The 26137-nt window shown below is 33.8% G+C and overlaps 1 protein-coding gene across 8 annotated transcripts in view; it reads left to right on the top strand.

Moving 5' to 3' along the window:
- Positions 1-26137, top strand: part of LOC134527514 (trithorax group protein osa-like) — a 251358-nt gene that overhangs the window by 90950 nt on the left and 134271 nt on the right. For all 8 annotated transcript variants that reach the window (XR_010074209.1, XR_010074208.1, XM_063360249.1 and 5 more), the window contains one exon: positions 17807-17914. Coding sequence is in view for 6 of the 8 variants with exons in the window: in XM_063360249.1 (XP_063216319.1) it covers positions 17807-17914 (108 nt within the window). In the remaining 2 variants the exon portion in view is untranslated. The remainder of the gene's footprint in view (positions 1-17806; positions 17915-26137) is intronic.

Genomic DNA, 26137 nt, shown 5'->3' with positions numbered 1-26137 from the left:
ATGTAACTTAAGCCTATTTAGTAAAAATATGGTGGCAAGTTGGTAACTTGTAGGCCTAAATTATTTAGTATTTTTACTGCTTCGAAGTAGACAAAACTCAAAGTAAAAAAATATGACATTGCAATTTCATTACAAAAAGTGTGTGAATTAATTTCCTTGATGTTTAATAGGCCACTCTACTGTAGTATTAGAGTAATTAGGCCCAACTTACTTTTTCTGTAGCATTTTATGTTAGGTTACGTTTTTTTACCCCACAAACATTGACACTAACTTATTTGGTTTCTTGGAATGCAGAATGAATGTAAAAATAAATCCTAATGCAATAAAATGATTTAGCATCGTAGGTCTAGGCCTACCCTTATACTAGCCTTTCCATTTTAAAAGTGCTCTATAACAAAATTCCTTTAGTGAAATTTCTTGTATTCAGTAAGTACTTACTTTGTTAAATGATGATTTAAATTTGTTATTTTCCATGCAATTGTGTGTTATCAGAATATGTATTCAAAAGTAAAAATAACACTTGTTTAATCAAATAATCAGACATACTTCAGAATACTTAGAATACTTCATTTGAAACATCCACGATGTCAAATTAAAAATAAATTTTAAATAAAATAACCTCACTTTTATATCGCGAATTTTGGGGAAAATAACACCACTTTTGAGAAAAAATAACCCCACTTTTTTCAGGTCTCTACCTATGTGAGAAGTTAGACGAATATAAAAAACACTAAGGTATTGTGTGAATGTCAGGTAGGTTTTTTAGGTAGGGATTAAATTCAGTGCGAAAACATACTTAACATACTAAACATACAAAAGCAGAAATAGAAATGTTGTCAAAACATTCTTAATTGACTTATTCAAGTAAAAATTTGATTTAGCAAATGTACATAATTGATTGTTTATAGTGGTCCTTGAAAAATTAATGTACAGTCCTTGAAAAGTCCTTGATAAGTCCTTGAAAGTTAATTGTAAGTTCCTGTAAGAACCCTGTAGTAATATGATGTTCTTTTTACACTTGTGAAACATTTAACAATTTAATGGAAGGATTAGCATCTTACTGTGTTAGTATGTTAATTATTTTGTTGGATTCTAGACTTTGGCATAAACTTGCTCACATTTTATGTGCGTTTTTTTTTTTTTTTAAATTCTATGCACGAATTTGGGTCCTAAGGTGATGTGCAAAAATGCACAAAGTATAGCAAAAATTCTGTGGTTATGAATGTTATCTGCAAAATTTTCTAAGTTAATGCCATTTCCAAAAACAACATAGTTCTTTACACAAGAAACAAATTTCAATAACGAAGCATTTTGATACCTTGAACGAAGTTTTTTTTTGTACTGTCGTTAGGGGGTGGGGGGGGGGGGGGGGTTCCGATAGATTGAAACTGTGTAACTTAGGTGCCTCCACGTGTAGGGGCACGTGGACCCGGCCATAGACTTCTCGCTCGGGGCCGTGACGTGATCAGTGTGGGGACTAGGCTCGACTCCCCCTTTGCGCAGTAGCACTAGTGGGCTCTTAAGGCGTCCCACACGCCTCGGGACTCAGAAGATTACGCACACGGCTGCTCAGTGAAACTCACATAAGTCTAGGGGAAGCTCTTTATTGATGTCGAGCGGCACAAGGAAATAAAACAGTACATAAGTAATTACGTGAAAAGAGAGTTATTAACTGATACACTGAAATAACATGCCAACAGAAATATTACACCGGCTTAAAGACTGACCAGGTCACCTCGTGGCCTGTCCTTGAAAGTTCATTACGCATTAAGACGAAATAAAATATCCAACTGGCTTTAAATAATTATATTAAAGAGCCAACCTCCCAGGGTAGATCTCGAGGTAAAGAAATAGGTTTAAAAAATAATTACGGAGCGACGGATGTTATCAGATCAGTGAAACTAAAATTGAAGTCAACGAGGTGCGCGCCGGCCATCTACCCCGGGCGGGGAACGGAAGTTGTCTGACGAGGCCAGGGCATCATGGCCGCCGAGAAGCGTTAAGTTCCCATTATGTTACCAGGTGTCCACCTGGTAACATATTAACATGACAAACCCTCTTAAACACTAAGCAAAAACTGACAACAATGATTTATCAGTACCAAACTTAATTTATTTTTAATTTATTTGTTAAAGTTCAAAAAAGTAGTTGCGGGTAGCTCTGGAGTTGCCTGCCTGGGGCACTGCGTCGTCCTTACTAACTAAAAATTTAAAACATAAACACTTAGGAATTTAAAAAAAAAAAATGTTTACATTACAATTACTTATTATTTTAATTAAGTTTTTATGGGAACGTGGCACTGGAGCTACTGCCTCTTGCAGGGCCAAGGCTCACATGCACACACGCACATACTCGGCGGCGGGAGGTTTGAAACAGAGGGTGGGGGTGGGCGGAGAGGGGGGGCGGCAACGGTGTGAGGCACATCTAGCTTAGGGGAGGGCGTAGCCCCGTACGACGTCAGTACTGCAGGACCAATAAATATTAACTGCACAAAAGAATACATTATTTTATGTGATGTAAGTACAACACAAAATTTATACCTGTTGTTTTTTCATACTGTTATGTCGTGAAACAGCAAATGTTATTTTTTAGAAGACAAGATATATACACATTTTATAGTGATTACGTTATTGTAAGTTACTTTTATTACGTGATGTAACACTAAACATGCTATCATTTATTAAATTGATAAAAATATGTTTTCAGGAGTTCATGCAAGTGTCAAATATAATACCATAATACATATTAATGTTGATAATAATAATAATGTTTTCTTGTTTATTTGCTACGTGGATTTGAGTAATTTTTTTGGTATAGATGGACAAGTCCGCAAATTTTTGGGTAGAGTCATGCCGAACTGATCATGTTTAGCAATAATACAGTTAAATAATTTTTTAGTCTAATTAAGTTCTTTAAAATCTAGCCGAGCTCTAGTAATTGCATAAATTTTAGAGAATAATTTTATGCACCTGCTATTTATCTTAAATGTGTAACGTTGCAAGACCCCTGCCCTCCTAGCTGAATATTATTATTTTTAAACTATTTTCATGAATGTAAATATTTCTTAAAAAGTCTTTCTAATAATATTTTACCGTTTGTTACATATTTTAGGGTTGATATTTTCACTTGCTATGTTTTTTAAGAAGGTATTTTGTATTTTATTAGACATTTTTAATAATTACAATTTTTTATGTAATTATTCACAAATGAGCCGTTGTACTAGATTTTTGCCTGTTTGGGCCTAATTTTTCAGGTTTTTCTAAATAAGTTGAATTTTGTAAAGTAATTGGTATTATAATTGCTGTTTGTAATGTTCATTAACGTGTTACATAATTCTAGAACAAGGGACTGTGTCTGGTGTGATGGTTAGAAAGAGATGCATAAGAGGCCTGTAAGTGTGAGTGAGAAAGAAACAGTGCTTCCCCACCAACCGAGATAAAAACGGGAATTCCCCACTGGTCGTGGGAAATGTGTGATAACTGCTGTCTCACGGTGTGGGAGAGAGAAGGAAAATGTAAAGTCCCTGGCTCTATGGAGAGAAAACTGTTTTCAATGTGTGTTCTGTCTTCTGATTGGCTTGTAACTTGTAGTGTGAATGAAGCATGCGTGTGATTGGTCGGTGGGGTCATGTGATTTCTCCTCCCTGCGTGGAGGAGACGGTGACAAGACTTCACCAGTCGTCCGTCGAACGCTGCACAAGTAGGTCGCGTTCGGTGGCTTCTTGCCAAATTATGAAGTAATTTGCTGAATAGATAATTTAACGTGGTGGTCAGAGCCATGCCGAGTATTAAATTAACCTAATTTTCTTTTTATTTCGTCCAGACAGTATTTAGAAATTTTGATCACCTTCGTCGGCGTTTTGGCTCGTGGCGAAATTCGTTTTCGCTGGGTGCGGCCCTGTTCGAGGTCGCACTATCTTCGTGTACTTACAGTAAGATTTTACTGAACGACTTAATCTACGTTATTTTTCGTTGATCTTCATCACCCGAGCTGCGAGCATTTCTCGACAGGCGAATGTACGACTGGAACGAGTGAGAAAACTGTGAAAGTGATTGGATTCATCTGCGCAACATTTTAAATTAAAAATAAAACTAACATAAAAAAATTGGCGCAACATCTGTTTATTTTTGTATGTAACGAACCGTTATAAATGTACCATTAGCATTATATTAAAATTCATATATGTCTTCAATTATTGAGTTAATTGTGTCATGTGAATAGAAAATAAATATTAATATATTTTTATAATATTTATTTTAATTGAGTATTTTATTCCCAGTAGAGTCTGGAAAACTCTGTGGAAGTGAAGGTTTTTCAAGTCAAGAAATGTGTGTTGTTAATTGAATTAAATATAAGACATTATTGATAATAGCTTAAAAAATGTTTTTCTCATTTAAAATTATCTTAACCCATGCACACCCACAAGCATACTGGTACACATGCATGCATGTGGTCTAAAACACCACTAGCGTACTGGTACGCGAGCGATCGTTTTGTAATGTATTGACACAGCAGAGCCATCTGTTTCGTACCAGGCGATGTATAATCGATAGTTTTATCTTTCTTGCGGCGAGACACCTAGTGAGTGGGCCTGAAACTATTTGTTTGGTGCATTTACGGCAGTGAAATGGGGGATAGATATCGAAACATCCACGCTCATGAATAATATTTTCATGTGCGCACATGTATGGTTTTGCCTTTAGTATCGTGTTTGAATTCATTTCTTGGTATTTGTAAATGTCACATGCTATATATTTTATCATTATTGTTACATGTGTGGTAACAGTTATTGTAGTACTGTTATTGTAGTCTCGTAAAAATGAATACTTATAAAAATATGATTCACTGCATTTTTATGGTGTTAGTTACAGCCTAATATTTTGTTATCACAATAATTGTTACTCACTTTGTAAAGTGTCTATGGTAGTCTCGTGACAATGGAAACACGTAAAAAAAAAAAAGAATGTTTTATTCCTGGAAGAGATGACCAAAAATGCTGCAGTATTTTAACGAATTGAGCTCTGATTTCACAAGCTCGGAAAATTAATCCGAAACAGAGGAAGTTTCGCCAGTTCGTATTCACCGGGCGCGTAATTGTGTAAGTGATTCTTCTATGTCTTGCGATGATAATGCTACTGTTGATGTACATTATTGGAATTGGGAAAGTGAAATTAGGGAACAAATATGCCATCCATTTATTGGCGGTTTTGGCTTAGCACCAGATTTGAAATTGAATAACAATTCAATTAGAGATGCAATTTTTTCCCTGTACATTACTGACGACATTGTTGAACACATTGTTGCAGAGACAAATAAATATGCCTCTCGTGACAGTTCTTTTCAGTGTACATCACCCGACAAATTTAGAGTGTTTAATGCACTTCTAATTTTAATGGGTATTGTTCAAAAACCGACACTCCACAGTTCCTGGAGCAAAGATGTAAGTGTTGAAACACCTTATTTCAGAAGCGTCGTGCCAAGTTTGAGGTTTCTGCACTGAACAAATATTTACATTTTGTAGATAATGAAACCATGGACCCTGCTGATCCCCTATGTAAAATTCGTCCAATAATAAGCATGACTTCTGAATCATTTCGCATAACTTACACTCCATCAGGCTAAGTATTGATGAATCTTTGATGAAATTTAGAGGGCGGCTTCATTTTGTTCATAATAATAAGTCTAAAAGGGCCAGATTTGGTGTCAAATTTTATAAATTGTGTGATTCTGCAAATTCTTACATCTGCGATTTCAAAATTTATGTAGGCAAAGATAAAACAGCTGTTGGTGCTCTAGAAAGCACAGCTATAGTGATGGAAATGATGCAGAAGTGTAACCTTCTGAATAAAGGGGATTCACTCTAGATAAATAACTGATATAGTTCACCAGACTTGTTTTACAGACTTGACTCTGCAGGTACTAACGTTTGTGGCACTGTTCGCACAAACAGAAAAATCATGCTGAAAGAACTGGGAAAAGAAAAGCTAATAACAGGAGAAGCTGTAACATACACTAGCAATAATATTACAGCTATCAAGTGGAAAGACAAGAGGGATGTTTGTGTTCTGACAACAAAATATTCACTAGAATTTTCTGAAACAGGGAAAGTGGACCGAAAGACAAAAACCAAAATTGTGAAACCTTCAGCTGTGATAGGACTATACAATGAAGATGAGAGATGTTGATGTGGGCAATCAGATAATGAGCAGGGATGTGCGGGTACCCGATATTTTCGGGTACGGTTCGAATCCACAATTACCCGAACCCGGAATCATTGTACTTACATGGATTCGAACAGTATTACGGATATTCACAAATGTTATAAATTTATTTAATACAGTTCAAAAATACTAGCAGTGAAAAATCAAATTAGGCTACTATTACGTAAGTATTTATAATATGATGTATCAAAGAAAATTAATTTCCCTTTAATTATTTATGCAATGAATAATTTCCTTACTCAACAAGCGTCACTGTTGAGCACGTAGGTTTATTTCAGTTTGTTTCACATGGTAGATTTTTTCATATATCCATTTATTTTAATATAAAACTTGCAGTACACTTTTGAAAATGATTTTTTTTGTGCCGAAACTCAAAATATTTCCTGCAACTGCGATTGATATGCTCATCAATGAGATTTCCTTCCGGCGCCGCATTCGTTCAAATTCAATCCATACTGGTCTTTGTGTTTGAGTCTCGAATTGTAATTTACAATATTTCTAATTAAGTTAATATAATTATAAACATTACAATCTCATTGTAAAAAATAATTGCCAGTAGTTACACTTAGAAAAAAGAGAACACACATTATTTTTAATTATTCTGTGCTTAATATTTGGAATCGGATTCATATCTCAAATATTGCTAGGGATTTGAATCGGATTTCAACCGAACTGAAAATCAAGGATTCGCACATTCCTAATAATGAGTCAATTTCATGTGATGTGCCGGTACAGCAAAGCTTATAAGAAAATCTTCTTCTATATTGTTGACATGATGTTGCTAAATAGTTTTTTATGGTGTACAAACTCGCATCTGGAAAAAAAGATAAAACATTCAATGTCTTCAAGCAAAAATTGGCAGAAGAAATTTTCAGCAGCATTTCAAGGAAGGTTTGGTCATGAGGCAGTCCATAACACCGGGAGAACTGCCATCACGACTCAGTGGTCGCCATTTTCCAGTGAAACTGAATCCGCCTGCTGCAGAGGGGTCAATGTATGCAAAGCGCTGTGTTGCATGCTTACAGAAGAAACAGAGGAGGGAAACTACATGGAAGTGCAATGCCTGGAGTGTTGCTCTTTGTATCGATCATTTCAAACCATACCACACTCTAAAAAATTAGACAATAATTCAATTGTAGTTAGTTACAAAATGCTCTAATCAAATGAGTACAGAAATAAAAATTGTTTCTTTTTAAATGTGCACAGTTTTATACTAATTTGAATGAAGCTAATTGCAGGTATATTTTATATATAAATTTATAATACATAAACAAAGCATATTATTATATTGGTTTTATTATTATATATGAGTATCGTATATTATGTGAGTTTCAAATCAATTTTGTGATTTTATCTGCTAGTAAAAATGACACTAAAACACTCACATTCGTGCAATCTTATATATTTTTTCATATATCTACTATATGTTTTAATATAAAATATTTTATAATATAATATATAATATCATGTCTTATGTGTATTATATATTATGTAAAGTTATAACATGTATGTACTAAATATAAAATTTATTGTAAATACTATATTGCAATGTTAGTTGCACAAAATCAGTACTGCAAATTTTTATAATGTATTAAAAAAATATTTTTTTAATGTACTTCAATCAGATTTTAAAAATGTTCATAAACAAAAAAGTTATAAATTTTTTTAACTACTGCAAATATGTATTTTTTTTTTTTTTTTTTTTAATTGATGGTATCCAGGATCAAATAGGTGTCGGAGTTAATGGGTGCGAATGGGTTAACTAGGCCTGTGTGAATATCAGTTTTTTTAGTTTAAAATCAAATACAAATATCAAAATATTCGCGAATACGAATATTGAATTCAGATAGTAAGAATTAGGATTAGAATAGCAACAAAAATAAATTTCCTTGTCAATTTACTTCTGGAAAATTATACAACTAATACTTAAGTGAAAGATTGGTTAAGTCAGCTACAATAATTATTTGAGAATTTTTTTGTTAAAATATTCAAATCATGAAATAATTTTTTTTTAATTATGCAGTTATCATAACTTAACGTAACCTATCGTAACCCAACCAACCAACCTTTAATTTCAGTTCCTATTCCCCTTATTTTCCACAACCTCCTACTCTCCACATTGATTTAGAAAATTTTTGTTAATCACAAAATATCGTTAAATCCATTGCACTATTATTTGTGAGTTAATGAGCTAATATTTACATATGTAAACCCTAGTTGTTCACAAATTTATGTTGTTAATGGCAGCCAAGTAAATTGTATTTTAGTTCAGTAATTTTATAGACAAAATTTTTGCTAGTTTCATCGGGAATCATAAACCATTATTTACTTTTGTGTATACCCTGTTTTATCGCATAATTGTCGCACGCGGATAATCGGCGCACCCATATTTTAGGGTGTCCAAATTTTGATAAAAAATCTTCTCACGTAAACGTTGCATGATAATTTTGGTCCCGCTATTAGATTCCGAGCGCTTTGCGTAGGTATCTTTTCCGTATAAAACGATGTGTTTTAAAGTAGAAATCTAATATTTATTCGGACATTACCGCTTACTTATTTAATTAACGGAATATGAAGTTGTCTGATGTGTAAATTTTCTTTTAAAGACGTTTTTCAAAGTTAATACCTTTAACTTTTCGTCTGCGTCACTGCGGTGTACCGCTTATAAAAATGTAGCCAGCGCTAGTTGGCATCATTCATGTTTGGTTATGTTGCTTCCCGTAGAGAGAGCGCACACGTAGTCAAATTTCAATATCTCGCCGATTGCATGCAACGTGGGTGGCAAGTCACTCTAATACGAGCGCCAGGTGATGGGCATGCTCTTCCCAGGTCTGGGACCAGATAATTATGTCGTCTAAGTACGGCGGGGAAAACTTTCCTGCATAATTATCTAGCACAAAGGTCATCATTGTTTGAAACGTGGCGGGCGCGTCTTGCAAGCCAAAAGGCATAGTGCAGAATTGAAAGCACCGCCCGTCCGGAATGGTGAAGGCGGTTTTCAGTCTGTCTGTGGGTCTGATTGGCACTTGCCAGTAGCCTGATTTTAAGTCCAATGACAAGAATATTTTAGCGTCTCCCAGTCCAGCTATCGTGTCAGCGATGTTCAACAGGGGTGGCGGGGCATTAATGTTGACCTTGTTCAGCGGTTTAAAGTTAACACAGAACCGCAATGTGCCGTCCTTTTTCTCTGCCAAGACTATTTGCGAGTTATACGGACTTTCACTCGGCTTGATAATGCCGTCCTGCAACATCTTTTGCACTTGGATGAGGATAGTCTGTTTACCCACATTACCGTAGCTTCCAGGAGGGACGAAAATCGGTTCGTGCGGAAGGGTCGGGATGGCGTGTTCTATCACTGTGGTGCGTAATACTACACCTGCTGACTGACGGCTTTCTCTTATCAGCTTATCAGCTCGGCTCGTTTCACATGTCTGATACGCAATACTTATAGTATTTCATTTATGCTTTGTAGATTACTGTTAATTATAATCGCTTTGATATGCTTTTCAAATGACAACATGCTGTGACTGAAAACAAGGATGAATTATTATTTCAACAAATTTTTTCAGTGACAGTAAAAATTTTCAAAATATCAATGATGAATCCAAGAATTTTTAAAAATTATTGTAATTAACATGTAACTAGTAAACAAAATGGTTTATTTGTGTTTATTTCTCAGCAAGATTATAATATTTAAAATAATTGCATATCAATTTCTTAGTGTTTAATAAAAGTAGTCATAGCTCATTAAAACGTTTTGGGAATGTTTGCAATATAAATAAACTGAAGTTAGATTAAAAATAAATTTCTAACATGAATAAAGCAGTTTTTCTTGTAATCGTTTAAATACAGGCTAGACATACACTTTCTTTACACAATAAATTTTCTTATTTGCATACCAATTTAATAAAAAAATAAAAAAATAAAGCTTACTTACTCTGTCTACGTCATAATTTTTCTGTATCTCTTCATTAGTTTCCTCTTTTCATCTGATTCGTAAACTTCGCAAGTCCTTTTTGAACTGATGCAGGCAACATCACTTTTATAAATTTTTCTTGAACCACTTGAATTGTCATTTAAAAAGTTCATTCGTATGAAAGTCCTTTGTCGTACAAATACTTTAATGACATCTTCAGGAATACATGGAAAGTTCTCGGAAGAAATTTTCAAAAGTTTTTCAATTACACCTTTCCAGTCTGCCACTAGGGTAGGCCTTGAAGATTGATAAAAAAAGGGTTTTAAAAAAATAGTTACGATGGCGGATGTTAACGGATTGGTTACAAGCAAAAGTTGAAGTCGACGAGGTGCTGAGGTGCGTCCTACCCCGCACGGCGAACGGAAGAGACTGCCCTGAGCCCCGGGTGTCGTGGCCGCAGGAAGTGCAGAACTTACCGTTAGTACATTAATAATAAAGACAGTTTAACATAACTATTAAAACCTTTTAAAAATTGCAAGTTAATTAACATTTATGGAATACATACTACAGATATTTAAGAATTACATTATTTAAAAAACATACAGTCTCCACTGCTCCAGTTAAAGTGGGTGCCGAAAGGGTTCGCGCAAGGTGACCGAACACACGCACACACGCACTTGTTGGCGGGAGGCTTGAAATAGAGGGTGTCGGTGGGAGGAGAGGGGGTCGGCAGTGGCGTGAGGCACATCAGGCTTAGGGAGGGCGTAGCCCTGGTCGACGTCAGTATGTTAAGGTAAGTTTTCATAAGAAACGAATGTTTGTTATTTTGAAGTGTCCGTATTCGAGGTCAAATCGAAAAAACATAATGTATTATTCGTATTCGTATCTGAAAATTAAAATATTCACACAGGCCTAATTTTAACCCTAGGTGGTTATTCTTAAAGAGAGTACCGTGTTTTATCGCATAATCGTCGCACATTTTATACTAACATCAAGTTTAAAAAGTATGGGGGCAATTTTTATCTTAAAAAAAAAAATTAGGTAAAGTTATTCATAAAATCAAAACCCATTCATGTAAAGTACGTGTAAAAAGTGGAGTCTACTAGAGCATGTCAAACAATTTAAATTAATGTCAAGCAACATAAACCTTTCTTAAACTTTAAATAGAAAAATGAAATCTGTGACACGAATGCAAGCCTTAACTAATGCATAACTATGATCGTAGTACACACCACGAAAGAGTGCGGGCCATATAATGTAGTTAACTCGGCACTTGACAGAGCACACGTTTTGTGCAATTAGCGAGATATAAATATCGATATTCGACTACGTGTGCACACACTATATGGGAAGCAACATAACCAAACATAAATGATGCCAACTACTGCTGGCTAAATTTTTATAAGCGGTACACCGTGGCGACGCAGACGAACAGATAAAGGTTATAATGTTTAAAAACTCTGTAAAAGAAAATTTACACATCAGATAACTTCGTATTTCCGTTAATTAAATACGTGGTAATATCCTAATAAATATTAGATTTATACTTAAAATTCATTGGTTTATAGGGGAAAAATACCTACACAAAGCACTCTGATTCTAATAGAGGGATCAAAAACATTATGCCACGTTTACGTGAGAGGTTTTTTTAATCCAAGTTTTGACACCCTAAAATATTGGTCTGATGATTATTTGATTATGCGCGTGCGACGACTAAGCGATAAAACAGGGTAACTTTTCTGGAAATAATCCAAAAGTTTTCTATGATACTTACTTACATTTTTTTGAATTGTTTTCTAAAAGATATTGTTGTTCACGATTTTAAAGTGTTGTTAATTTAGGTTAACTGTATTACAGATGGTAAGAATTGTTGGTTGTGTTATGTTTGCTACATTAAAAAACACTGAAAAAATTTTTGAATGGTTCGTTTGATTAGTTTAACTACATAAAAAATACTGAATATTTGTTTACCTGATAAGCTATGTTAAAAATACTATAAAATAGTATTAGGTAAGCTCTTAATAGCTAACTTTTAAATCCATTTTTTTATACAGTATTTTCAGTATAGCTATCCCAGCCTAACCAACTGTTCTCACAATCTCACGCTATTTTTCATATGCCTAACCTAACCACTCATTAAAACAGTGAACTACTGTTAAACTACTTGAAGTGTCACAGCACCCTCTTCATAAAGGACTTCGTAATACGTTACGAAGTAAAGAAAAGATAATTTTGAATTCATAATTAGACACCTTCAAGATTATGTCCCTAGACTTCATAGCACTCCAAACTATAAAGTGAAAAAAAAACAATATTATGAAAAACTGCTCTTTGCAGCTTAATCGAGCAACATTTGTACTCAAATATAAATTTTTCCTAATTTTCTTACATTTTTCTTCAAAATAGACTCTTATATTTTTCAAGTAGTACATCCTTTTTTAACGTCATTAAATATATATGGACATTATGGTATAACCTAACCGAAACAAAAAAATGTAAATAAACACAAAATTAACTTGGTTTAATTTTTCCTTGTGCTATTTTCTAGTTAGAAACAAATGTCCTGTCTTCCAAAACAGCAAAACTTTAGAATTTTTAACATCACTACATTAATTCAATTAGGTGTGAAATATGTAATGACTTTTGTTGTTGACAAAAAATAATCCATCCACCTATAGAATAAGTTTAAGCATTCATCATTTTACTAGATAGTCAAAGGTATGTAGATACATGATGTAACACTTTCCTTGTTTGTGCTGAAAAGCGATTCTATCAATTGCAGCTATAGAAGAAAAAGTAAATTTGAGATATTTAAATATTTTCTTTTCATAGTTTGTTTGCTTTGTTACAAAATCTCTGACGAACAGGCCATTCCAGAATGGCTTCTTTCCAATGTTTTGAAACTTAAATAGCAGAAGGAATCATTACTTTGTTGAGCAGCTATGTTGAAGCAACTGTACTGTAAGAATACTGTGCAAATATAAAAAGGAGATAACATTGAGAAGTGTTTTGCAAAATAATGGTACATGATTTTATGCTCATTACACATGTCAATATGTATAATGCATGGTCGTTGAGTGTCGTCCTGTCCAGTATAATGAACAAGAATTTTGAGTAAATTCAAGCTTTAGCCTCTTGCTTGATTTGGCTCTAGTTTTCGAGTCTTGTCCATATTTATTTTATAGTTTTGACTAAAAAATATTTGTTATGGTAGTGATTGTTGTTTCTCCTTTTTTTTATCCAGTTCTCTGTTCATTTTAGGCACTTAAAAATCAGTACTCTGTTTTAGGTTAACATCTACACGATGTCCAGTCACACCAAAGATACAGTATACCGTAATAAATAGTGTGTTTATTTGTTGGATATGACTTATCAGTGCCCCACATTACCATAATCCCACCACAAACAAGTCACCTAGCACCTAAGTAGCACAGTTGCTTCACATATCACTAGATGGCTGGAGCAGAACTGTGCCAACGTCCTGTGGCACAGCGTTACCTAGCAGGCCTTTACAAATATCAGTGTTTTTTATTGTGAATATGAAGACCAAATTATTTGCGAATACGAATATCAAATTTAAATAGTAAATGTGAGAATTTGAATCTCACAAAATTTTTCACAATATGTGATACATATGTAGAAAAAATAAGTAAACGTTGAATATAGTACTTTCTAGAAAATTAGACATTTAATACTGAACTGAGAGGTGGGTTGGATTAAATCAGCTACAAAAATTATGCATAATAGTTTTTTTATTATAAATATATTTAACCTTTTGAAGAAAAAAAAGTGTTTTTATGTAGATAACCTAACAACCACCAACCTTTCACTTCATTTTATTTTAACTTTATTTCTTACAACCAGTTACTTTAAATATTCATTTAGAAAATTTTTGTGAACCCCAAAATACTAAAAAAATCCAATCAATTTGATGAAAAACATGATTTTTTTTTAGAATATGTATTTGCAAAATAGTGATTAAACTAGCTCAAATTTACATATTCAAACACTAGTTATTCGTGCGTTTTCATTTTTAACGCCAGCCAGGTAATCTGCATATTAGTTCAGCAATATTACAGACACATTTTCTGATAATTGTCTTTGAAATTAGGAACCATTATTTACATTGTTTTATTTAGTTGTTTAGTAACATCTATTTAGATACATAGAACAAGTAAGCTGTCACTGTGGTGCATGGTGGTAGATTGATTGTGACTATTGATTTATACACCTTTCCAACTATCCCGTGCACTTCTTTTAATGGCCATCACAAAGGAGTATCTGTGTTGTGTTGTAGTCTATTGTTTTTAACTGTTATTAATTTTTGCTTTTTATTTTCTTAAAAAAATTTTCTATATGCTTTGATCTGTGAATTAAAACTTAAGAATTGTTTGTAATTCTGAAGAGAGAGCCTCTTTTCCAGAAAAAAATTTAAATTTCTAGAATGCTTTTTTTTATACCGCCTGACATTTTTTCCCAGTCTTTCTCTCAGAGGATGTTTGAATACTAATAGTATTTTACACTTTTAACAAGTTTGTTGGATTAGCTAAATTAAAAGTACTATAACATGTGAACAAATGGTGTAAAATTGTGTGAACAATTGGTAGGGGCTGAAAAAATTAGCATTTGTTTTTCTTTTCCTTCTTTCTTTCAAAATTAGTATATTATTTTATAAATTAGATTCTGTAATTGTTATTTAAATCATTATTACATTCTAAATGTTTGTGAACTAAAAATACATAAATGTAAATGTTTAAAAATAACCCTCTAATTTAATTTTGTAAAAAAAATGTTATACCTTTCTAGAACAAAATGCAGGTTGTTTATAGCTCATGAACATCCCAAAAGTCAACATCAATTAAGGAAACTGAAGGACTGATCATGAAAGTCATGAAAATATCCCTAAATAAGCAGCAGTGGTGTTGTAAGACTTGAAACTTTAATTTTCACAAGCCTTTTGCTAACTTGTATTTTGTTTTTTGACGCCTTACCTCAGTTAATTGTTATGCATAGTAATTATCTCTGAAAAAGATTTAGCATTCTAACTTAAGTTCTTGCAAATTGTAGAAAATTAGGTATTTCATTTGCTCATGTTTAGGCTTGGTTTTACATGTAGATTTAAAAATAACTCTTTTATTAAAAAAACTTGTAGGAAAATTTTATTAAACGGTTCTGAAATAGTTCTGAAATTGGTTCATTAGGTATTCATAGACACCCTGAAAAATAAACCTATTTCACTTGAAAAAATATATATTTAGTGCATTATGCTAGTAAACATTAGTTCACAGGTTTAATTCACAGAATAACACACAAATCAACTGGATTAATTGAGTGGGGCTTAAATTTTGAAGTTTTTTCAGATACATGTAACTTGGCTGCATCACAGAGACATGGCAATATCATGAAGCACGCTGGTCATGAAAACTAGTGTAGCGAACAATTTCAAGAATAACCTGTTAAAGACAACATGGCTTAAGACATTTTTCGGCCCAAGATATTAGTTGAGGTTATTAGATCTTCCCGCTTAGCAAGCACTAAATAAACACAAAACTGCACAAAAAATAACATATTACATCTATAATATTTGCCCATTACGTGCTAAAATCATCCCCATTGCTGTAACGTTAAACTTGTGTTGTAATCAAAGAACCATCAAAATTATAATGCCATTTTTAATTTCCAAACTGTCTTAAAACATTACATGATTTTCAGTAAATACTTTCTGTGATAAACAGTAGGCATGTGTAAAGCTTTGACTTAGTGAATCAATCTTTGTAATATTAAATTTTATTTCACCAGGAATTTTTCTATTTACTTTATTTGAAGCTCAGTTATGATGCAAATCATTGCATCTGATGTGGAGCTTTGCATTTGTTGCAATGCTTTAAAACATTAAAATCCTAAGATTGGCTCATAAAAGTATTTAGTTTTGTTGTTGTTGTATGTGTGTCAGTTTGCTTTTGTGATTACTAAATATTAATACAATGCATGGTTAATTATAATTTTATTGAATGATGTAATATATAGAGTTTAATCAGTTCAAACATAACAAACATTTAATGACTTTTGACTTCAATCCTGTATTTTAGAAAATAAGCTTAATGCAGCTTCACTGAGAACAATATCCACAATTTGATTTGACTTTACAAAATTTTAAACATTCAATTTAGTATTCACTTCACATCAAAAAACTAGTATTCGCACAGGCCTAATAAACAGTAACTAATTATGACAAACTTGAAAATGTGTATGAATTGTATTAGGACGTTTATACTTTCATGTACATAAAAAACCTGTTTTTCTGCGGTCTGAATTAATCATTGCTAGAATCATTTAGGAATCCGAGAGACCTGCCTACTTGCCAACTAGTAAAATATATGGAAAATCATGATATTGTACAATTGTACAGCCATGTCTGTTTTAATGCTTGTCCGACATTTTTACATTATTAAAATTAATTTGGAAGTGTTTGGTGTCGTATCAGCGACGAAATATTAAGGTCAAACAAAAAAATTCTTCTGTGTCATCTGTTTCTCCATTGGTTGCTACAAACTAATCATCACATATTTCATTGTTTTTTTTATCTTTTGGGCTCTGGCTGTTGGGTATCTGTATTCGTCTGAAGTCTTTTAATTAGTGCGCAAAATGGCAGTTTTGTTGTTTGGATTAAAAATTTTCAAGTTACGTATGTAATTCTTTGTTTTATTTAGCTTCCATAAAACATAATGCTTAGTGCTACGTGAATAATTATTTAGAGATGTAATTACATTTGTGGCATCAGTACAAATTTATTAATGCTTACTATATGAGCAGGAAAACAAGCAGTACTTTTAGGCATTCAGAGTCGTGTATGTGCAAGAGTTTCCATATATCATAAAAGTAATATATGTGCTTTCTGTACGGTTTGTATTTGTGAAATAAACATTGCACACAGCAGTAAAAAATACATTAAAAATCATGACAAAACCACAAAACACAACAGTAATACAAAAAGTGGCAAAGAAAAAAAGACAGTTCAGAATTATTTGTGAAAACTGAAAACGTGGATAGTGCCATTCTTAGAAGTGATTGTTCACACATTTTATTGCCATACATAATCTGCTAAGAAAGTCACTGCAGCATTACTCAAGCATTTCCCCTTAAAAAAAATATAGCTTGTACAAATGTCTTGTAAATAAGTTAATATATTTAAGTACACGCCTAGATATTGTTACGAACGCAGACAGGACCGCGACACGCGCCAGGTTTGGAGCTGGTCGGCGGCCCTGCACTGCCACTGGCATTACACACCATGTCACATGCCGTCCACTGACATAAGGCATGCCATGGGAGCCTAGCCAGATTAAAGACATTGTCGCTACCCCCTCCCCCTCTACTCCCATCGCATGGTGCTGCCAAATTTCACTCACATTGTCACAACCACAAATAAATATCCATATCAAAGTCTGCTACTTTCAAAACATAGCATGTGACACATAAAAACTATATGAAAATTCGACACACACCGTGTAACCATCTAATTCTGTCAACCCATTTCTGGTTGCATGAGTACCCCCACAGTTACCAAATGAGTTTGCACCTCATCTCCACAGATGGTCAGAAATGTGTAGGTGCAATAGGGGCAAAGTGTGGTGTTGAGTGTAAAACTAGCAGCATGTGGTGTGTGCAGAGCTGGTGCAGCAGCAAGGTGGGATCCCAGGACTGGTGGCGACCAGCATCTCTCTGCCCATCATGTCCAGCGTGCCAACTGTCTTCACCAGCCAGCTGCAGCCCACAGGTCAGGCCACTGAACACTCGGACATTCCAGCACTTCATTATTTGTGTGTTCCTTAAAAGCAGTCACTAGGGACATGCATTTATCGCAATTGTGACAAGGCAATTGTTTGTGCGTTAACACATATTTTTAGAAACACACAATTTTTTCATATTTTGTATTATATTGACACTTCACTTCCAAAAACTGAAAATACTGTGAAATCAACTTTTAAAAATGTACTGAAATTGATTGAAGTCATAAAGTGGGGTCGAAAATTGCATGAAACCAATAAAAAATGTTTGCTGTTATTTTGTCTGACAACTGTGATATTTATCCGTACGTAAAAACTTTTTTATAAGCACAACACTGCCATCAAAGAATGCGAGCAGCCAGATGCTGAAAGCTGTACAATTGATAGTTTGGTTGATATTTTGAGCTCTCTATATGGTGTTTAGTTTATGATTGGTAATCATATGTCTATGAAGTGCGTCTTGTAATTCTGTAGTTCTTTAGAAACATAGTGGCTACAGGCATGGAAAACCAAGAAACCAGAAAAAATTAGGGAATTTCAAAAATTTTAGGGAAACCCTGGAAATCTTGGGAATTTCTGTGAACTGCAGGGGAAAATGTTTTGTAAAGTTAGTATTATTTTGCTATTATTCCTAACAAATTCATCCATATTGCGTGTTGCAAGTCTTGTGAGAGCCTCGATAACATCAAAAACGATATTGAGACGGAAAATTTTCTCAATTTAACCTCCAAATAAATTTTTTGCCTCTGAATGTTTTGATAATTTATGTCTTAAAATCATTAATAGTTATGTTATTGTTTAGATATCACAGAAATACTGACATACAGGACATGCAAAATACTATAAATGAGTATTTGTAAAAAAAATTTCTAATCATAATGCTTGAAATGAAATTAGATGTTTTTCAGGTTGTTAAGAAATCAGTGTGTACAATTGATAAAATGAACCAGATCTAGAGTATTAGATTGTTTGGTGTGTTAATGTTTACCTAAAATGGCATATATTTATGGCTTTTTCCAACATGAAAACATTTTGTATCTATCGTATATTATAGAATGTTATGTCGGCTACATTAAGTTCTTAAAATGTTCCAGCAGTTTATAGAATTTGCCAAAGTATTTCCAAAGAAATACCATGTGTTATCCCATAATCATCGCACATTTTATACTAAGATCAAATTTGAAAAGTAGGGGTGCTACGTTTATGTGAAAAAAGCATTTTTTGTTAGGTAAAGTTATTTATAAATACAAAAACCTATTCAAGGAAAGTACGTTCATTTAAAAATTAGAGTATACAAAATGCATGCAAAACAATTTAAATTAATAATTCATGCAACAAAAATTATTTTGTTGAACTTTAAATATAAAAACCAAAACTGTGATGCGAACGTGAGTCAGAGTACATAACTATCGTCGTAGTACACACCATGAGAAAGTGTGGGCTATCAAATATACCCTCTTTAATCACTTAATGGTCACATGCACATTTTATACTAAAGTCAAGTTTGAAAAGTAGGGGTGCAAGGTTTATGCGGGAAAAAAAAATTTTTTAGGTTAAGTTAATCATAAAAACAAAACCCATTCATGGAAAGTACATTTATTTAAAAGTGGAGTATACAAGAGCATGCTGAACAATTGAAATTAATAACTCATGCAACAAGAACCTTTCTTCAACTTTAAATAGAAAAACAACATGTAAGTGCGAATGTGAGCCTGAACTAACGCATAACTATCGTCCACCAGGAAAGAGTTTGGGCCATAAAATGTAGTTAACTCAGCTCTTGACAGAGAAAGCGCATTGCATGCAATCGGCGAGATATTGATTTTCGACTACATGTGCGTGCTCTATATGGGAAGCAACATAACCAAACATGAATGATGCCAATTAGTGTACTGGCTACATTTTTATAAGCGGTACACCGCGGCGACGCAGACGTTTTACTACCCTTGTTATTTCCACCCCAAAAATTGTTTTAGACAAACTTTTTATATAAAAATTATAAGAGTAATACACAGTTTGTACAAATTCAATGTTGTGCATTCGAAGGTAGTTCCAATTTTTATGTCCTCCAGTCTTGGTTTTTTCAAACCCTGGCAGTTATGGTTGGTCGAATGAAAACTTATTCAGACAAAAGATTTTGGCATTACTCCTACAAGTTATAAAACGTTAAAACGGATGTGATATTTTCCACATTACAGTAGTTTGAATGGTTGTTCTGTTTTTTATATATATATATATATATATATATATATATATATATATATATATATATATATATTTATTTATTAAAATTTCCATTTTCCTACCCCTTTGGTTGCATGTTGTCCAGTAACCAACTCAACCGAGATTTTACACTACTATAGATTTTATAAATCAGAAGTGATTTGAGAAAAAATGTGACTGTTATCGTGTCCACATATATATATTAGTGATGGGTCAATTTCTGTTTTTTTCCCGGTTCTCGCAGGGTGTCTACCGACCCTGGATAACCTGGAAAACCTGGAAAAATCAGGGAATATTGTAATCAGGGAAAAATCAGGGAATTTTTGTTTGGTAGGTTGTAGTTGGCAATACACTTCTTTGTTTATTGATCAGTTTGCAATGATGCAGCATCAAGTGTATCCCCTCCCATTTTTATTTTTGAATCGCAAATAATGAACAGTTCCCACGTCCATTTTCTTTTATTTACCATTGGATTCGGAAGTGGCGTTAAAAAAAAGTGATACAAACTGGTTCAAGCTGGTCTGTTATCCTGCTGACGTACGTGCTGCGGCATGTGCTTCCCGCGTTCGGATTATACTGACAGGTGCATTTAATTTTAAGTAACTATGGATGCCCCGAACGTAAACTGGGCATTTTTGTTAACTTTGAAAATACATATCACAGACACTTTTGGTGAAGATTCGCCATCGTTGCTAGAAATTGGTAGCTGTGGGCTTCATACAGTCCATGGTGCTTTCAAAACTGGAATTTCTGCTACACAATGGGACGTTGTTAGTTTTTTGAGGCACAGTTACTTTTTGTTTAAGCATGTACCTGCAAGGAGGGCAGATTACATTAGAATAACTAGATCAGAGCTTTTTCCCAAGAAATTTTGTGCAATCAGATGGTTAGAAAATACTGCAGTTGCTGAGAGTGCCATGAAAACGTTACCCCACCTAAAGAAATTTGTTAGTGAAGTTTCTATTTCATCTGTCTTTCAATGTAGTGCAAAGTGCTCTTGAAGATAATCTTCTAGAAGTAAAATTTACATTCTTCCACTCTTTGGCATCAGAGCTGGAATTATTTCTTACAATGTTCCAAAGTAATTTGTTAGTGAAGTTTCTATTTCATCTGTGTCTTTCAGTGTAGTGAAAAGTGCTCTTGAAGATAATCTTCTAGAAGTAAAATTGACATTCTTCTACTCTTTGGCATCAGAGCTGGAATTGTTTCTCACAATGTTCCAAAGTGAAGCACCCATGGCACCTTTTCTCTATGATTCCCTGGTAGACATTTTATTAGTTTTGGCAGGAAAGTTTGTGAAACGAGAGGTACTGAAGAGCTTTAGGGAGAAACGCAATGTATCTCAATTGGATGTAGATAACCAGGGAAATCTATTGACTGCTAACAATATCAAGTTGGGTTATGCAGTACACCATGCCATCAAGAAAGAGAAAGTACCAGAAAAGTCTGTCCTGTTACTGAAAAATGATGTTAGGACTTGTCCAAAGGTTATGGTAAAAAAACTTCAAGACAAAAGTCCCCTGAAGTACAAACTTACTAAAGGAATTTCCTGCTTATGTCCATCTATGGCTTTAAATTCGGGTGTGAGGAAACAGCATGTGAAGTTCAGTTTAGAATGTTATCTTCGAAACAGATGGCTATCAGGACAAGAAGCTGATAACATTGAGTGATCATATCAGTTGGTATGTTCCTTGCAAGATTCTGAAGCACTGTTCTCATCTTTTTCTCGAGAAGTCGGGCGCCTTGATCACTTGTGGATGCTCATTCTTAAGGCACATACAGTAGCTGCCTAAACAGGCCTTCTAAAGTTTGTGAGGATGATGTTGGTACTTTCCCATGGAAATGCATCATTGGAAGAGGATTTTCAGTGAATTCTAATCTGGTGACTGAAAACTTGCTGGAAGAAATACTGATCGCACAAAGACAGATGTACGACTTTGTTCAACGTTCTGGAGGTGTAGAGCATGTTGATATCACCAAGTCCATGTTACAGTATGTAAGAAATGCTTGTTGTAGGTGTAAGGAAGCCCTGCAAACACAACAAAAAGAAAAGGAAGCTACAGACAAGAAGAAGGCAGAAAAAAGAAGAGTTGAAGAGGAGATCAAGGCATTGCAGTTTAAGAAGGCTTTAGTGTTGGATTTGGCTTGTTCTGAAGCAAGTGCTATAGACGCAAAAGTTGAGTCAATGCGAAATTGACGTGAGCTTTCTTTTACGAATGTTTTTTTTTTGCAAAAGTAAGTGTGTGAAATATTTGTAGCAGCATGTTTTATTTGCCATCAATTGAGTCACTTTGGCCACATCTAGCAGAAGGTAATATTTTTACTAATTTAAGTAAGTTGAAATACTTTGAAACCCGTCAATGTATTGTTATGCAGTTTTTTCATTATCGTGGAATGTCGTAATAGTGTTAAATAAAACCTGGAAAAATTCGGTTTTAGACCTGGAAAACCTGGAAAAATCAGGGAATTTCATTTACTAGATCTGGTAGACACCCTGTTCTCGGTTCGGTACCGGTTCTTAAAAATCAGTTTTCGGTTCTCGATCCTCGGATCTGACTTAAAAAATAAAATAATTATTATTCACACATTATTTTCTATTTATTGTTTCAGCTACAAAAAAAAACACTAAAAAGCCTGTATCCAGACTTACATTTTCAACAATTTACTGTTTATAACACTGAAAATAATAATTTGTTTGTATTGTTCTGTCCTAAATGTTTTTGTTGTATGCTTACAAAGAAATGCATTGGCATAATGTTTCAGTCTTTAAAGAGGCTATCAAAGCAAATTAAAAGGTTTAGTATAGTTTTTAAGATACAGTATATTACACTTAACTTAATAAAATAAAAATATTTTTCTTTCTTTTCATTTGAGAGGTTTTTTTTTTTTGTGTGTGTGTGTGTGTGTGTGTCTGAAAGACGAAACAACTGAATCCAATCACTTTCAATATTTTTCTCACGCGTTCAGCTCATCCATCCAATTGTCGATAATTGCTTTTTGCTCGGGCGATGAAAATTAAGCAGAAAAAAAACAACTGTAGATTAAGTCCTTCAGTAAAATGTTACTTGAAGTACACAACTAGTGAGGCCCCAAACCTGGCCGCACCTGGTGAAACACAGTCGCCACAAGCCAAAATGCTGACGAAGATGGTCACAATTTCTAATTAAATGGCCGAATGAAAATAAAAATGTTAGGTTAACTTAAAACTCTGCATGGCTCTGACCACCAACGTTAAATTTTCTATTCCACAATTCTCCTACATATTTGGCGAGAAGCCACCGAACGCGCCCTCGTTGTGCAGCGATCGACAGACGACTGACGAGATCATGGCACTGGTTCCTCCACGCAGGAAGGGCAGTCACATGACCTCATCGACCAATCACATACACTCTTCATTCACACTAACAATTACAAGCCAATCATAACACAGAACATATATACTGAAAACCATTTTCACACATAGAAACAGGGGATTCACTTTCTCCTTCTCTCTCCAACACCGTGGGAGAGTAGTTCTCCTCCAGTTTCCACGCAGTGACGAGATATAATTACAGTCTCTCTCTTACTGGGGAATCACTGTTTCATTCTCACTCGCACTTACAGGCCTCATGCCTCTTTCTTTCTACACGGCCCCAGACACAGTCCCTTGTTCTAGAACCATTATGCAACATCTGCATTCTAATAAAAATGTAATATATAATTATAATATAATATTCAAATGTAAATAAACAATAGAAAAAACTCATTACACATTATATTAGGTAAATATAACTAGCAAAACAAAGTTGAAAGGATGACAGAAGAAACATGATTATTAAATAATTATAAATTCAGAAAAAAATATACTGGCAACCTAACCCGTTCTTAGTAACAATTTTATTAATAGAAAAGGCATGTATACTGCAATTCTACAAGCAAGCACACTAATCTATTACAAATGTAATATATATTAGTGAAAAATAATTTTAAATAATATAGAGAACACTTAATAAAACTAAAATTGACTATATTAATCTAGCAATTACCTCAAGAAATCTACATACACCCTCCTTTAAAACATATGAATAAAAATAAAATAATGTAAATAAATAAAATGATGGTGAACTTTCAAAGAATTAAAATAATAAATTGTCCATCAAACTTATTGTCTACATCAAATTAAGTTTGTTTGCACAGTCAACAGTATATTACTACCACACTTCTGATGCCATTTCTTACACAATTTGCACTATTTTGCCAGAATAATTATACTTTACAAGTGTTAATAAGCATTTCGTTTGACCAGTCAATAGTAAAATACATCTACATATCCATACACCACTTTTCAAAAAAAAAAAAAAACCATTACAAACATTATTTTTAAATGTGTCTGCGGGATCTTCGTTAACCCTATGTATTAACACTGAAAACATGAACGTGCCACTTTCAAAGCAATCCCATTTGCCTAAAAGAGAATGGTACTAGCCATTCCGCTAGATGGCTGCAGATGCAGTGAACTTACACTCCACAGCACTGCACAAAAAGCATAACATTTTAGAATGCGGAAAATTATTACAGAAATATTTAAAATCAATCATCAATTCTATTAAACAAATATACTATGTAACTTGCTTTTTTAATTGTTCTTTATACACCAATCACCCATACTTATGTGTCAACGACTCAATTAGCTGCCTATTTTAAAAACCAGTGAAACAATAATGGCGTCCTTCTGTTCGCATCAGAGATTAGAGAAAGTTACAGATGGAGCATGTCACCAATTTCTGCGGGAGGGGTCTGAGGCCCTGGGACGGAAGGGGAATGCTTTCGTCCGCCATATTGAAACGTGAAGAAAGTTGTGTTTTCCCGTAAGAGTTACGTTGCGGTGAATTTTGAAGTGCTTGGATTTAATTGTTCGGTTTCGAGTTTTATTAATATTTTTGCCAACATATATTTAACTTTTAATTCCACAATCGTGTGACGTTCATTACTTCAGGAAGTTAGTAGATTGTGTAAAAAAAATTGTGTTGAGGTGACACTCGTATGGGAAATGGGAAATGGCATCCTGTGTAGCCTTTGGGTGTACTAATAGGAATGGAAAGAAAGGAACAAAAGGATAATAAAATAACGTTTCACAAGTAGCAATAAATGGCAGGACTGGCTTATAGCCATTTATAATGTTTATCAATGATATAGGTTATCTCCCCATAAACGGAATAATGTGACTGTTGATACGCAATATGGAACATTTACCACCCGAAATATTACAAAATAGAGCTGTAAGAAAACTGGGTAAATGTTCCGTATTGCGTATCCAAGTATATCTTTTGGTCCTGTTTAAGTATTTTTAATGTCAGTAGTTTTATTAAAACTTTTCTTTAATTTATTTTATAATATACTATACTAACCTAACCAACCGTCCAAAATGTTTTCTTTTTTAAGTATTTTTAATGTAGCTACACTAACCTAAACCGTTCATAATGTTTTTAAGGACTATTGGAGCGGAACATATGTAAGTAACCAGGGGCTTTATAGGCCTAAAATGTTTAATGTGAGGAAGAACTATATAGAAAGGGTAATTAGGGAATTGAAGCTCAGTAAGGCAGTGGGGCCAGACGGAATGGAAAATGATGCATTAAAGTGGGAAGGAGTAGAGGTGTAGTTAGATTAGTCGCTAGTGGTAGACAGTGGAAACAACTTGCAGGCAGATTATGATAGGTTGTGCCCTTAAAACTGAGAACCAATTTTTTGTTATTTTTTAATATTTTATTTAAGTATTAACATTGGTTTCCATAAAAGTAAATGAACTTAAAGCCTACTAAGTACGATGATGAAGAAATTGAGATGGAAAACATTGAAAGACAGGAGGAGAATAGAAGACTGGTCAGGATGTATTTGGTGATGAATGGTGAGGGTGTACTGTATTGTTTTGTTTCTTATGTTTTACGTTACCATCATCTTGTTTTCAGTTATTTAAATTAATTTTTTTGGTCACTAAGCACTATGCTTGT

This window comes from Bacillus rossius, chromosome 1 (genome assembly GCF_032445375.1).
Source record: "Bacillus rossius redtenbacheri isolate Brsri chromosome 1, Brsri_v3, whole genome shotgun sequence".
Taxonomy (NCBI): domain Eukaryota; kingdom Metazoa; phylum Arthropoda; class Insecta; order Phasmatodea; family Bacillidae; genus Bacillus; species Bacillus rossius.
Note: the sequence above shows the minus strand (reverse complement) of the source record. Positions and strands in the feature narration are given on the sequence as shown.